The sequence below is a fragment of the Ahaetulla prasina genome, chromosome 10, assembly GCF_028640845.1.
Source record: "Ahaetulla prasina isolate Xishuangbanna chromosome 10, ASM2864084v1, whole genome shotgun sequence".
In the NCBI taxonomy this organism is placed as follows: domain Eukaryota; kingdom Metazoa; phylum Chordata; class Lepidosauria; order Squamata; family Colubridae; genus Ahaetulla; species Ahaetulla prasina.
In genome coordinates this window covers 33675781-33689870 of record NC_080548.1, presented here as the reverse complement: position 1 = coordinate 33689870, position 14090 = coordinate 33675781, and the positions used below count along the sequence as shown (strand labels likewise).

The 14090-nt window shown below is 50.1% G+C and overlaps 1 protein-coding gene across 14 annotated transcripts; it reads right to left on the bottom strand.

Moving 5' to 3' along the window:
- Positions 1-7643: 7643 nt before the first annotated feature.
- Positions 7644-13830, bottom strand: CIPC (CLOCK interacting pacemaker). Of its 14 annotated transcripts, none has more exons than XM_058196117.1 (5): positions 13567-13702; positions 11116-11203; positions 9699-9907; positions 9232-9407; positions 7644-8996 (listed from the first exon to the last, which is right to left on the bottom strand). In XM_058196117.1, exons 3-5 carry the CDS (start codon positions 9886-9888, stop codon positions 8259-8261), a joined length of 1104 nt encoding a protein of 367 aa, XP_058052100.1. In that variant the 5' UTR covers positions 9889-9907; positions 11116-11203; positions 13567-13702; the 3' UTR covers positions 7644-8258. The 14 variants fall into 14 exon arrangements, with proteins under 14 accessions (XP_058052100.1, XP_058052097.1, XP_058052101.1 ...); XM_058196114.1 differs by adding an exon at positions 13099-13169 and having other exon boundaries at positions 9699-11203; positions 13567-13697; XM_058196118.1 differs by lacking the exon at positions 11116-11203 and adding an exon at positions 13099-13169 and having other exon boundaries at positions 13567-13697.
- Between the last annotated feature and the right edge of the window lie 260 nt (positions 13831-14090).

Here is a 14090-nt window from a genome sequence, read left to right as displayed (position 1 = left end):
TGGAAATCTGGCCCTGCACAAGAGCACCATAAAGACCAGGGCCTCAAGGTCCCTCAAGGAACCCCATCTGTGGAGCCAGAAGAGGAGCGTGGCTGAAGCAGAACTTTTCTTTTAGTCTCTCCTGTGAAAGCAAAGCCTCCCTCCCCCACTGCTCCCAGCCCTGGGGATTGAAGCAGCAACAGCCTCCCGATCAGATGGGGCAGCCCTTCAGAACGGATCTTCACTGAGGAGACCTCCTCCGACCGGGGCCCTTCCAGAGGACTGGTCCCCACAGAAAGCCCTGGGCTTGGCAGGTTGCAACTCACCAGGTCTGCCAAGGGAGGCTGTTGGGGAGACTGTTGACCCCCAGGGAAGAAATCAGTGGGAAGACAACACCCCCCTCCCCACTGAGGGCATCTGGACAAGATCAGGCGTGGCAGAAGGTGGATGTAGGAAATGCTGTGTGGGGTGTCTTCCCCATGTCTCTATTTGCATCTTTAAGTATTTTCGGGAAAGACTTTAGCTAACAGGGAAGCCAGTGTTTATACCACATCTGGCAGAGGAGGGGGGCAATTACCTGGGGACCAACGGGACCCTCCCTTACTCCTTCCTTTGTATTGGCAGCACACAAAGTTGTGCCATCTTCCCTCACCTTGGGTAGCCCAAAGTCTTCCTCATTCGTTTGTGGCAGATGTGAGGCAATATTCATCTTGCCAGTTGTGTATATTGCTCCTAAGTGTAAATGCACAATCAATTTTTAATCATTCCCACTGCCTTTGAAGCCTGTTCTGCCCCCAACAGCCAGCTGCTCAGAGATCCAAAGCTGTTGCAGCGTTGGACGGAGGTCTGTAAAGTGGGGGGGCGGCTGTTTTGTTTTTTAGTCAGAAATGTTTTCTGTTTCCAATCATATCCTTGTACTAACAGAAGCACTTAGTCACAAAGAAGCCCAGGTGGAGTCTGACACCAGGCAGGGAGCCAAAGCCCTACAATGCCGGCCAAAGGTGCTGACACCCCCTCCCCCCACCCTTAGAGGAGGGAAGGAGGCCAGAGCAGAAGCCGCAGCCCAGCTGCCCCCCAATCACGGTTGGCCTTTGGGGACCCCTTCTTGTGGGCCTTGTCCGGCTGTCCTAAAGCAATTAATATGACAGCTAACTATCTCTTCCTGTGCCGCCCTTTGCAGCTCTGCGCTGGGGCTGAAGAAGGGAGTGCCACCCAGGACAGCGCCCCCACTGGGAGAAGCGGATGGCGAAGGGGCCCTGCCGGTCCGCCTGCCCACTGCCCCCTGCCCCCATCTCTTTTCCAAGGGTTGCTTCTTGTAGGAGGGCGGCAGGGAGGCTGGCTGGATGCGGCTGAGCTGGGCACCTGTCTGGGGAAAGGGGTGAGCCAGGCTGCCACTGGCAGCGACCCCGAGTGAAGGGCCAGGAGTTGCATTCCCCGCAACCCTCCGGCCCCGGATTTGAAAGGAAGGTGGGCAGGACAGTCCTTGTACCCGAGTGACCCTGGGCAGAGCAGGTGGGAAGGAGGTCTTCCCTCCCCAAGAGAGGGGGGGCTGTGAAGGGCACCCTAGTTTGGAGCAGTGTGCCCCTTGGGGGAGTAGCCCCTGGGCCTGCTGCCACTCCAGCCCCCGCTGCTCGAGAGGAAGGGGAGGACCCTTTGGACTTTGGAGTCCAACCACCAGCGGTTCCGCCAGGATCCTTCTTCACTCTCCAGATGAGCCGAGGGGATGGTGGCAGTGGCAGCCTGACCCAAAACCAGTGGCGGATTAAGGCTCACTGGTGCCCTAAGCACTGGCAAATCTTGGTGCCTTCCTCCTTTGTATATACTGTACAAACGGAGCCAATCTTCATTGGGTTTTTTTCTTTCTCAACTTTGTGGTGCCCCCTTTGGGCCTGGTGCCCTAAGCACATGCTTAGTCTGCTTAAGGGTTAATACACCACTGCCAAAAAACCCTGAAGACACTTGGGGTTCTTAGTTAATCCTGGCTAACGCCTTTCTTCCTAGGCAGGAAACCCCCAAAGTGCCTCCATTAAAAGAAGCCCTTTGGGGTCCCTGAGCTTTACCAGATGATGCCTATGTTGTGGCCACAGGCCAAAAGGCTTTCCTTCCACCATGCCTGCTCTCCTTCCTTCCTTCCTTCCTCTCTCCCCCAGATGTGGGTCCTGGCCTAGAGACAGGCTCCTCCTCCCTTCCCACTGTGGCCACAGCAGGTGAAGCAGCCAACTTCCGAAACCCAGAACACATACCTGTTGAATTCCCTTAACTTCTGTGAACCACCCTACAGCTCCCAGCTAAAGACTGTAAATACTTAAACAACTTTCTTTGGCACTTTCCAAAGCTCTGCTCTGTTATAATGGCAGATGAGGGCCCTGTCACATTTTTATACAATTCAACTTTTCCTTGTGTTAGTTCTTTGGAAACTTTAAAATATAGGTTTACTGTTGTTGGGCTGCATTTTCTTCTCCTGACAGCCCAGGAGCCTTGAAGGGTTTGTGAAAGGCAAACATTGTGAAAGGCAAACATTTTGTTGTTCATTATGTATGCATTTTGGAATGCGGGTAACGCTCTTATCTTGGATGGCAAACCTCATTTAAGCAGCGTTCCCAGCATATACAAGAATACAGGATGAAACAAAGTTATAGCCCTGAAACACTGTTGCATTTGCTTTCTAGCATGAACACGTATTCTCACGAAAAGCCAATGATGTAATTACTAACCAATTATTGTGCCTTGGAGACCAATTAACCAATAATGAAGTAACACGTATGTTAGGTGAGACATGAGAAACTGAGAAATTATATAAACTTTGTCTGATGCTCAATAAAGTGCTGTTGATTCTAGACTTTCTATGCTGTTGATTCTGGACATTGTTTGCTGTAAAGTCTTCTCAATCATCTTCAGCCTCCTGGCCCATGCAACATTTGGCGCCCGGAACAGGGACCCCTTACTTCGTCCAGCGAGGACAGGTGCACCTTCAGCCTTCGGGCTTCTCAACCTTTCGAGGTTTCTGTAAGTATGGGGTGCTCGCTTTCACATGAGCAGAGAAAGCATGCAAATGAGTTGACTTATCTAGTTAAAAGATCAGGTTTAGTTGTTTCACAGAAAGCTCTTTTTCGGCTGGTACGAGAAATTGCTTTAAGATGTTCATGGTATCCTGAAAACGGTTCTTTAAAATTGTCAGAGTGGGAAAAAATTGGTGAAGCTTTGCATTCTGAGCCAAGGGCAGAGATAGAAATTTTGCATGCTTGGCATTTGTGCAGGCATGCTGTGGAAACATTTGGCCAGGAGGAAGTTTCTCTTTTATCACCTCCTTTGCCTCAGCCTTCTACTGCTGTAGTGCTTCCTCCGGTATCTGAAACTAAATTTTTGCTGCCTTCTGCACCTCCTGATACTGGACAAAAACCTCCCCCTGACATCGTTCCACAATCTTCTTTCCAAAAGATGGTGGAAAATTGTAAGAAAGATGCTGCTATTTCTGGGGAAGAGTTAGCTGAATTGTTATCTGTGTGCCCAGTGCAATATCATCCAGGACCGCAAGCTAGACAACAGATAGCAGAATGGGAAGGTTTGCCATATCAAATTTTACATGAGTTGAAAAAAGCTATTACTGATTATGGAGATACTGGAAATTTTACAAAGGGTTTGTTAGAAGGCATTAAGTTTTCGCTCAGGAAACTTGCCAATGGAGAAAACAAAGTGTGCCTTTCCCATAACCCTACCTTCTCCTCCTCCTCCTCCTCCTCCCTCTCTTGTGCAGCCCTAGCCACAGCCAGTAGTGCTGGGGTTGATTTAGTTACTCAGGAAGATTTGGATTTTAAATTTCCCTTAGAAGTTGTTCCTTCACAGTTTTCTGGTCCTATTCCCTCTGGACTAGTTGGTCTTATTTTACCACATTCTTCTGCTCATAAATTGGGATGCTTTGTAGTTCCAGGAGTTATTGATTCTGATTATACTGATGCAAATTTGGGCTAATATTCCACAACTTCTCTCTAAAGACTCTTCTGTGGCACAACTTCTTTTTCTTCCATATGAGGTTCCTGCTTCTGGCACAGGGCATCGTGGTAATTCTGGTTTTGGGTCTACTTCTCTTTCTATAGGGATATTCATACTAATATATGGGGACAGGGACCTTCTTTCTCTTCTCAACACTCATCTGGTTTTAGACAATGGCATTTCCTCTTAAATGGATTTGTTCTACACCTGTTTGGATTGAGCAATGGCCTTTATCATCTGAAAAATTGATTGCTCTTCATTCCTTAGTACAGGAGCAATTGGATGCTGGCCATATTGAGCCTTCCAATATCCGTGGAATACTCCTGTTTTTGTTATAAAAAAAAAAGTGGAAAATGGAGATTTTTACATGATCTTCGCTAGAAAAAATTGACTGCCATTGTGGCCAGCAGGGGTCTCTATATAGCTCCTGAAAAAGGCAAAAATTGTTAAGACATAATTAATTGGGCCCGTCCATATTTTCAAATCTCTACAGGAGAAATGTTGCTTTTTCTCAATATCTTGGTGATATTAGCTATTCTTTGCCTAAAGATCCTCGCATAGTCATTACAAATACATTAAATCTTTCTTTTTCTTCTATTTTTGTTCGTTCTCCTCTTCCTGAAACTTTAACAGTTTTCACAGATGGATCACCTACTCGAGGTGTTGTAGTTTGGACAGATGGTCAACAATGGTTTTCTAAATACACTTCAATTCAAACATCTGCTCAACGTTCTGAGTTGGCTGCTGTCATTTTGGCTTTAAGATTATTTTCTGACCAATCTCTTAACTTAATTGTTGATTCACAATATGTATTTCTTACAATGCAGTCTCTTCCTTATGCTTATTGTTCAGCTTCTCTTGATGTCAATCTCTTATCTTTATTTTTATCTTTAAAACATATTTTGGAAGAACGTGTTTTTCCTTTATATGTTGAACACATTAGAAGCCATACTCCTTTTCAGAATTCTTTGACAGAAGGAAATCAACGGGCTGATGAAGCTCTGAAAGATATTGCAATACTATTTTCTGATCCTGTTGCTAGTCATTCATATTTTCATCAAAATGCTAAGTCTTTGGTTAAACAATTTCATATTTTTTCTCAGGCTCGTGATATTGTTTGAGGATGTACTTCTTGTCAACAATTTGCTGTTCCTTTTCCTATGGGAGTAAATCCTCGTGGAACAAAAGCTAATCAAATTTGGCAAATGGATGTCACACAATTTCCTAATTTTAAGCCATACACTTATTTGCATGCATCCATTGACACATATTCTCACTTTTTGTGGGTTACTGCTTCTAGACATGAGCGCACTTCTGATGCAGTATCTCATTGTCTTTCTGCTTTTTCTGCAATGGGCCGACCAACTCAACTGAAAACAGACAACGGTCCAGCATACACTAGTAAGGACTTTGTTTCCTTTTGTCAACAATGGAATATTAAGTTGACTCATGGAATTCCTTACAACTCTCAAGGGCAAGCTATAATTGAGCGAGCTCATTGAACATTTAAAGCTATATTAACTAAATTACTGAAAACTGAATCTGGTCCATACAATCTGCGAAAAGTTCAAAATTTGATCTCTATTGCTTTTTACTTAACCTTTTTAGATTCCTTTTCAGAATTTCAGAGTCTTCACAATCCTATTCCAAACTTCAATCCGAATCTCAAAACGGAGGCTCGTCTTCTCAGGTCGCCACATCCTCCTGCCATGACTTGGGGTCAAGTTAAAGCTACTACCTATGAAGCTCAACAACAACTGAAGAAAGCTTCTTTACCACAAACTCCAGAAAATCTTGTAACTGCAGTCTTTGCTGTTATAACTGCTAATTCTGTTACTATTCTTTTGTGTTGTTTTCTTTGTTTTCCTCCTCCTGTTTCTACTACTTCTGAAACAACTCCTGCTTTTCCCCTTAGTCATAACCTTTGGATTCGTCATGCTCAATATATGTTTTTAGTTCATGGTCGTAACATAACTTTATATTATGAACCTCCTATGGCTCTTGGTCAAGTTGCTTTTATTCCTAATCTAATTACCCCTGCTACCTTTATTGTTTCGCAACTTCAACATATTTCTTCTTCTTGGTTATTTTCTAAACCTCCAAGTCAATTGAATTTTGTCAAATGGAATTATCTTCGTATTAATCAGTTTACTCGAGGTTTATGTTTTTGTTGTTATGCTAAACAAACTTGGCTTAATAACTGGTCTGATTACCCAAAAGCAAAACATATTTTAAATAACTTGGGAAATTATAGTCATGTACTCAAAAATATTGGTTATGAGGTAATATTAACAAAACATCACAAGGTCATAATATTGTGCCTGATATGTATCCTGATAATTTTCCTCTTTTTGAAGCCAAATATTCTTTTAATGTTGGATCAATTTGCGCTGGCTGGCAGTTAAAAGATCCTACTATGTGGTTCTTCTTTGATAAATATGCAACAAATGTACACCCTCAGAACTATCAATGTGCTGCAATTGGATATTTGTCTTTACCAGTACAAATAGGTGTTCCTGGTCGATTATCATCTCGCAGGAAGCGTGTAGCCTTGGGACCAGCATGTTCTAATGAAGTCATCATGGACACTCAACTTTCTGCATTGTCTACCTATGGACGTGCAATTACTGGAGCAATAACTGGAGTCATTACCTTGGGATCATATCCAGGAATAACTGCTCAAGAAAATAGACATTCTATTTTAGGACTTACATGTTGTTTAGAAAAATCAATCAATGCTACTGCTGCAATCATTAGAGATTTACAGAATGAGATTGAAGAGTTAAATCAAGATATGCTTCAACAACGTTTTGCTATAGACTATTTGTTGGCTCGTCAAGGTGGATTTTGTACTTTGGTTGGTCAGCGTGCTTGTGCTGTGCATTTTCATTCACTTAATAAGACTATTGAGGATGAACTGGCTAATTTACAGGCTTCCATAAAAGATAATGTTCATGAAAAGTTTTCTCCTTTTGATTGGTTAAGTAATTGGTTACCTGATTTTTCTTGGCTAAAACTATTGTTTTTCTATGGTTTGATTGTATTTGTTTTTCTTATAAGTTGTGGTTGTTTTATGCAATGCATTCCTTCATTTTGTGCTCTTTTCCGTAAGCCTTCTCCAATTACTTTGCATCCAATTCAATTACGTGCTATTGAAAAGTCTCTCTTTTCTTCATTAAAAACAAAAAGCGAGGAAATGAAGGGTTTGTGAAAGGCAAACATTGTGAAAGGCAAACATTTTGTTGTTCATCATGTATGCATTTTGGAATGTGGGTAACGCTCTTATCTTGGATGGCAAACCTCATTTAAGCAGCGTTCCCAGCATATACAAGAACACAGGATGAAACAAAGTTATAGCCCTGAAACACTGTTGCATTTGCTTTCTAGCATGAACACGTATTCTCACGAAAAGCCAATGATGTAATTACTAACCAATTATTGTGCCCGCCACCACCACCACCAAGCCATGCCCACAGAACCGGTAGTAACACATTTTACATTTGACCACTAGTTTCTTAGCATCTCTAGCAAGGCTGAAGGGCTGATTCTGGGGTGGCCAAATCTTTCCTCACTCCAAGGTTGAAGTTTTGCTGCCCCGCAGTGGATGCCCCAGCACCTGTTCACCCCATGTCCCCCTCTTGCCCACAGGGCAGTGGCAAAAGACAAAGGCTGAATCACACCCAGATTTTTGCTTTATTAACGCCTCTTCTGGTAACAGCAGGGCAGGCTTCAGGGGAAAGCTTACTTTTGTGCAGCCCCAAAGTGCCCCAGTGTTGTTCAGCAGAGAACCCGCTCCTTCAGGGCACAGTTGCCCCGATGAACAGGCCAGCGCAGCTGCTAGCCAAGGGACGGGGGGGTGATGTCCGGATTGCCACTTCTTTGGGTGGGTCCCCCACTTCTGACTGCCCAAACTCTGGAGACAGAGGCTCACGGCTGATGCAAACAATGCCCAACACGACGGGTGCCTCCCAAATGCCTTCCTTCCTCTCCGTCTCACTGGGCTCTGATCCTGGGCCTGCTAAGCCCCATCCTGGGAGCTCAGGAGAAACCAGCCCACCTTGAGACCAAATACCACACCGGGAAAAGAAACGCCTTTGCCAGCAGGACCTGTTGGCAGCTGGCAGCTCCTTTGGCGAAAGAGACGGTGCCCCTTTGCCCAGGGCACAACGTGAGCTTGGGGGGCAGCTAAGGCAGAGCCACAGCCAAGGTGGTTTCTGGGCCAAGGGCCATCCCAGAGCTGGACAGGAGCTCCCCAGGGCTGGGAAGGAGAGGGCCTGTGGGATGAGCGGCTAAATGTGGATTTGAGCGCCACCCCCCTTGCTGGAAGGGCAGGGGGCTGCCGAGCAGCCGATGGCATCCTGGAGGCGAGCCCACGCCCGGGAGTCACTGCTCCGGATGGCCTCGCACAGCAGCTGGGCCTCTTCCCGCAGCTGGGCCAGCTCCTGCTGGGTTCTGCTGTTCTGCCGGAGCAGCTCCTTGGTCCGTAGCGTGATGCCCAGCAGCCCTGACCTGCGCAGGATCTCCACCGTGCTCTGCAGGCGGCGCTGTCTCACCAGGCTGTGTCCCCCCAGTCTCCTGGCACCCTTGACAGTTGTCCTGTCCCCAGCAGGGGGTAACCCAGCGCAGGACAGGGTAGGCTGAGCAGGTGCCTCTGGGCACACTAGGACAGAAGTCTGTGGGCCAGCAGGCAACTCTTCTGCTGGTTTCTCGCGGCTGTCCTTTGCGGTGGGGGCTTCTGGAGATGCCCAGGCTTCCCCCATGTAGAAATGCTTGTGCCTGCTGGGCTCTGCCACTGGGCTGGGTGCTTCCTTGCCCTGCCAGCCCAGGTGAGTAGCAATTCTAGGGTAAGCGCTGTGGGTGGGGAAGCAGATCTCCTTGTCAGAGGGCTTCTGGCTGGGAAGCATGGGCTTCAGAGGCACCATGGGCTCCTGGAGGAGGAGGAGGTGGGCTGCAGAGCTATGGGCACTCTCCAGTGGGTGCTGCTTGCTCCAGGCCAGGAAGGGGGTCATGGGGGGCACTCCCAGGGTCTGCAAGAGAGCAAGAGGGTCAGAAGGGGGACTTCCCTGGGCCACCCAATGGCACCCAATTCCCGCAGGCAAGGGGAGCCCGCGCCCCCAAACCGACCGGGCACTCCTTCAGATAGGGAGTCAGGTGCCATGAATGCCTGCAGGTAGGAGGCCGATGGTGTGGCCAGGCTGGGGCAGCCAGACCGGGGTGGGATGTGGGGAGGGCCTGGCCCAGGTGGCCAGCGACACATGATACCTGTTTGAGGATCACGTTCTTGATGAGGTAAAGAGGTGTGAGCCCACCAGGAAAGGTGCCACCCAGGAGCCCCCTCTTTGCTTTCTGCGACTTGGCCGGCCCCGGGGACAAGGGCGGGCTGGCCGGGTCCTCGGTGTCCGTCTGCTCAATAGCACTCAGGCACTCCGAGCTGCCGTCTGTGCAAAGAGAGAGGGGTGAAGCCAGTGAGGGGACAGGCTGGCAGCTCCTGGCCATGGAGGCCCTTTGTGGCCCCACAGCGTGTGGGGTGGTTTTGAGGAGCGAGTGCGATAGGTTCACCCCACATCATGCAGGTCACCCTTCTGCTCCCAGCGAGACGACCACTGTGGTCCTCTCGCCCCCTTCACCTCCACCCAGGGCCCCCAGCAACTGATTCTCCACCACTGGGACAGAGGCCCTGCCCCAGCAAGAAGGCTGTTATAGCAAGCCCCCCCCCCGAGGGTCTGTACCTGAAAATCCAGAGTCCTTTTCTCCTTCACTCACTGGGCAGCTGGGATTGGGGGGGCCATTATGGGTGTCCCTTTCTATCTTCTCAGGCTGCCCCACGTGACCCCCCCACTTAGAACCTGGCCTGGCCAATGGGCTCCTCTTGTGATGTGCAGGCCAGGAAGGGGGGCTAAAGGGCTCATTGAAAGGCATGCCTGTACCTCTCTCAGTCCTGTAAGGAGGCAAAAATAGGGTGGTGAGAAAGACATGGTGAGGAGAAAGACACAGGAAACCCCACAAACCAGAATCCCCCTCCCCCTAAAGGGCAACCAGCAGCATCTGGAAGGCTCCAGTTCACCCTGTGCCCCTGCTGAACCCGAAGTGCCCCACCAGCTGCCATATCAAGCACCCTGCTAAGGGCTGGGCAGAGACAGGCATGCTAACAGGATCCCCCCCCAACGTCCCCCAAGCAAGGGCAGGTGAGCCGTCACTGGATGAGGCAAGGAGCTGCAAAGTGAAAGAGCAGAGCAACTTCAAGGGCACCCCTAGTCTCCAGGGACTGAGTGTGGGGGAGGGAGGAGTTTCTCTTAGGGAAGTCCCTGTTCCATCAGAGGAGCAGGGGCTGATCCCACCCACCAAGCTGCTGGAGCGCTATCCCTGCACCACACACCAGAGGCCACCAGATGGCACCAGCAGGACCCATTCCCCTCCTAAACCGCCAGCCAACTGCCAGTCGCCTTCCCCTGTGCACTGGGGGGCAAGGGGGGGTCTTGGCAAGGAAGGGACCTTGCCTGGATCTGGTCAAGGGGTCTCCCGTTAAAAAGAGAAGCAACAGACAACCCTGGGCCCCATGAAGCCAGCCCTGGGGAGGCTGTGAACCCACCCATGGCACAGGCCATCTGTGCTCCCCAGGAATGGCACAGCCTCTCTGGCTGTGGCCAGCAGCAGGTGCCTTCCCCTTTCCTCTGGGAGGGGGGGAGTCCCAACCTGCCCTCCACTAGGGAGGAGGGTGCCCAGGCGGGCGGGGTCTGGAGCCAGGGTGCTGGAGGAGCCCAGGGAGGAGCCTGCCTGCCCCACAGAGGCTTGTGGCAGCATTAACCTGGAGGCTGTGCAGCCATGTGCACCTCTCTCTCTATCTCCCAGCAGACCCAGGCCCACCTTAAGGACAGCCAGGCAGCCTAATTGAGGACCTCCAAGGGGCTGCAGAAAGTGGCAGCTTCACTGTCTCCCTCCAAGGCTAGAATGCCAGACACACAGCACTGAAGCGTCCGTGGCAGTGGCAGAAGCTGCTCTGGGCTACACAAGTCCTCCCTGCTCTTCCTTCTTCCAACCATCCAATCTAATGCACTCCTCCCCTCCCTCTCCCTGACCATCAGCAACTCAAAGATGGCACCTCTAGGAGAAGGGCAGACTGGTGAACGCAGCTCAGCCTGAACATACCAGGCTGTCCACGCCAAGTTGCTGATCCGGTTCTACAGAGGAATTATTGAGTCTGTCATCTGCACCTCTAGAACTGTCTGATTTGGTTCTGAAACCCAACAAGACAGACACAGACTTCAGAGGATAATTAGAACTGCAGAAAAAACAACAGCTACCATCCTGCCTTCCATTGAGGACCTGTATACTACAGGAGTCAAAAAGAGGGCTGGGAAAATATCTACAGGTCCCTCACATCCTGGACATAAACTGTTTCAACTCCTATCCTCAAAACGAGGCTATAGAGCACTGCACACCAGAACAACTAGACACAAGAACAGTTTTTTCCCGAAGGCCATCACTCTGCTAAACAAATAATTCCCTCAACACTGTCAAACTATTTACTAAATCTGCACTACTATTAATCTTCTCATCGTTCCCATCACCCATCTCCTTCCACTTATGACTGTATGACTGTAACTTTGTTGCTGGCAATCCTTATGATTTATATTGATATATTGACCATCATTTGTGTTGTAAATGTTGTACCTTGATGAACGTATCTTTTCTTTTATGTACAGTGAGAGCATATGCACCAAGACAAATTCCCTGTGTGTCCAATCACATTTGGCCAATAAAAAATTCTATTCTATTCTATTCAATTCAATTCAATTCACAGAAAGCATCTCTGCAACTGCCATTCAGCCCTCTATAAACGGTGCCCCCCACTCCCACAGACTGATGGGTTTTTTAACAGAGTTGGAAGGGACCTTATAGGTCATCTAGTCCAACCCCCGCCCCCCGCTCAAGCAGGAGACCCTACACCATTCCTGACAAATGGCAGTTCAATCTTTTCTTTTGTGGTGCAGAGGGCTTGAAACATCTGTGCAGCGCCCAAGCCCCATTCTGCCCCAAACGCTGAGATGTGGCCCACTTTGTTTAAAGCATGCCAAGGGGCAATTCCCCCATCTGCTCAGCCCTTTCAGGAATGTCCCCTTATTTTATCTGTGCTGTGGATGTGGTCCCGCCCTGCTCAGCCCGTCTCCAGGGGACTCAGCTATGCCCCAACACTGTGAACTCTCCAGTCGTCCCCACCACCCATCAGCTTGCTGGCCACGTGTCTGCTTTGCACAGGGCCTTTGGGGGGGGGGGCGGCAAGGAGAGGAAGGGGCCCGAGCAGAGAGGCTGCACCGCCTTTCCTAGGTCAAGCCAGATTATGTAAGAGCACAGAGTGTTCCCAGCATCACAAGATCCAGGCTTCCCTGCACGCCATGGAGATGGGGTGGGCGGTGTGAGATTACGTGGGAGAGGGAGGGAGGGGCAGGAGGTGCTGAAAGGGAGAGTTGCCTTTCTGTTCCTGGAGAGTGGCCAAAGGAGGACAGAGGGGCCACTCACTGCCTCACATGTCGCATCCAGACAGCCCAGCGAAGCACAGCTCAGCTCCAACCAATGAAATGCAGCAGAGGGGACTGAAGAAATCCCCCTACACACACACACACACACACACACTTCTGCTACCAGCGTAAGGACAGGGAGGAAAGGGGAGGGGGGGCAACAGCTGCAAACAGATCCAGGGCCCTTAGCTGGCTTCGGGGGTCAGCTATCCCACTCCCCTGGGTTAAACTGCCCATCCACCAGCAGCCTCACCTACCTGCTGAATGGGGCAGAGACCCTCTCTCTCCTCCTCCTATGTCCTCAGCCATCTTTCTTCCACCATAACTGAGGAAAGGGGGGAGGGGGATTGGCAAATAAAAGGGAAGCCCCCACCCTCTCATGCACATGCCCACGGATCACTCCAGAGACTTCTGAACACAGCAGGGTTCAGAAGGGCTGCTTCACATGGAGTGCACACTCGCTCATGCCCAGCTCACTCCATCCCATGCAAGGGGACGCAGAGGCAAGGTTTGCAACATCATCCGAGCGTGTACGTGCACACAAACACACACACAGCTTTCTCTTTCCTTTTTTCCTCTTTCCAAGGATCAAAATAATGTGAAGCCTTAGTACCGCTTTATAAAGCCTTAGCAAGGCCAGGAATTCTGCATCCAATTTTGGTCACCACAAAAAAGATGTTGAGACTTTGGGAAAAGTGCAGAGAAGAGCAAGAAGATGATTAAAGGGCTGGAGACTAAGGACACCATCACCGCCCCGCACCAGCCTGTCCTCGGGGCTCCCTCCGCAAAGAGCCCTTCCAAGCCTCCATCCCGCAAACAGCCCCGTTGCAAGGGATCCGGCGCCAGAAGCCCCTCGGGGCCGCCTCCGCATCCCCCGGGGCGCAAATCCGGCCGGGGCGCCACACCGGAGGCGCAGCCCAAAGGGCGAGCGTGGCTCGGAACCCCCCACCCACCTTCAACAGGGCCCCTTGGAAGGCGGGCGAGGGGGCTGAGCCGGCCGCTCGGAGGACGCGAAAAGGCCAGTGGGCGCGCCTCTAGTCCTCATGGAGGTCAGCGGCATTCGGGGTCGCGCAACTCCTACCAGCTCGTTTCGCGAAGCGAGCGGCGCGCGGGCACGCCCTCCGCTTGATCGGCAGCCGCAGCGACTAATAGGCTGCTCTCCTGTCCCGCAGGGGGCGGCCGCGGGAGCCGGGTCGGAGCCCAGGGCACCGCCCTTCGGGCTGCCTCACTTCCCATTGGCCATATCACGGGCCTCTGGCTCCGCCTCCCCAGGCCTCCCCAGGCCAAGCGGCCGACGGAGGGCGATCTCCGCGCGGCGGAAGCGCCACTTGAGGGTCAGTTCGGAATTCTTTTTTTTTTTTTTTTGCAAAATTTTTTTATTTTTCCATAATAATTCCCACAATTTGACCAGTGTACAATACAATCACTTATCCAACAATCAGTCCTATACTCAAATTATACTCAGTCAGGGCTGCTCGACTGCCACTCCCCCCTTTAATCCTTTCTTCCCTTCTCATCCTTCTTAAACTTCCCCCACCACCTTCTCCTCGCTTTCCTACTTCCCCTCCTCTTTCCCACTTCTCACTACCATCCTTTCTAACCCTC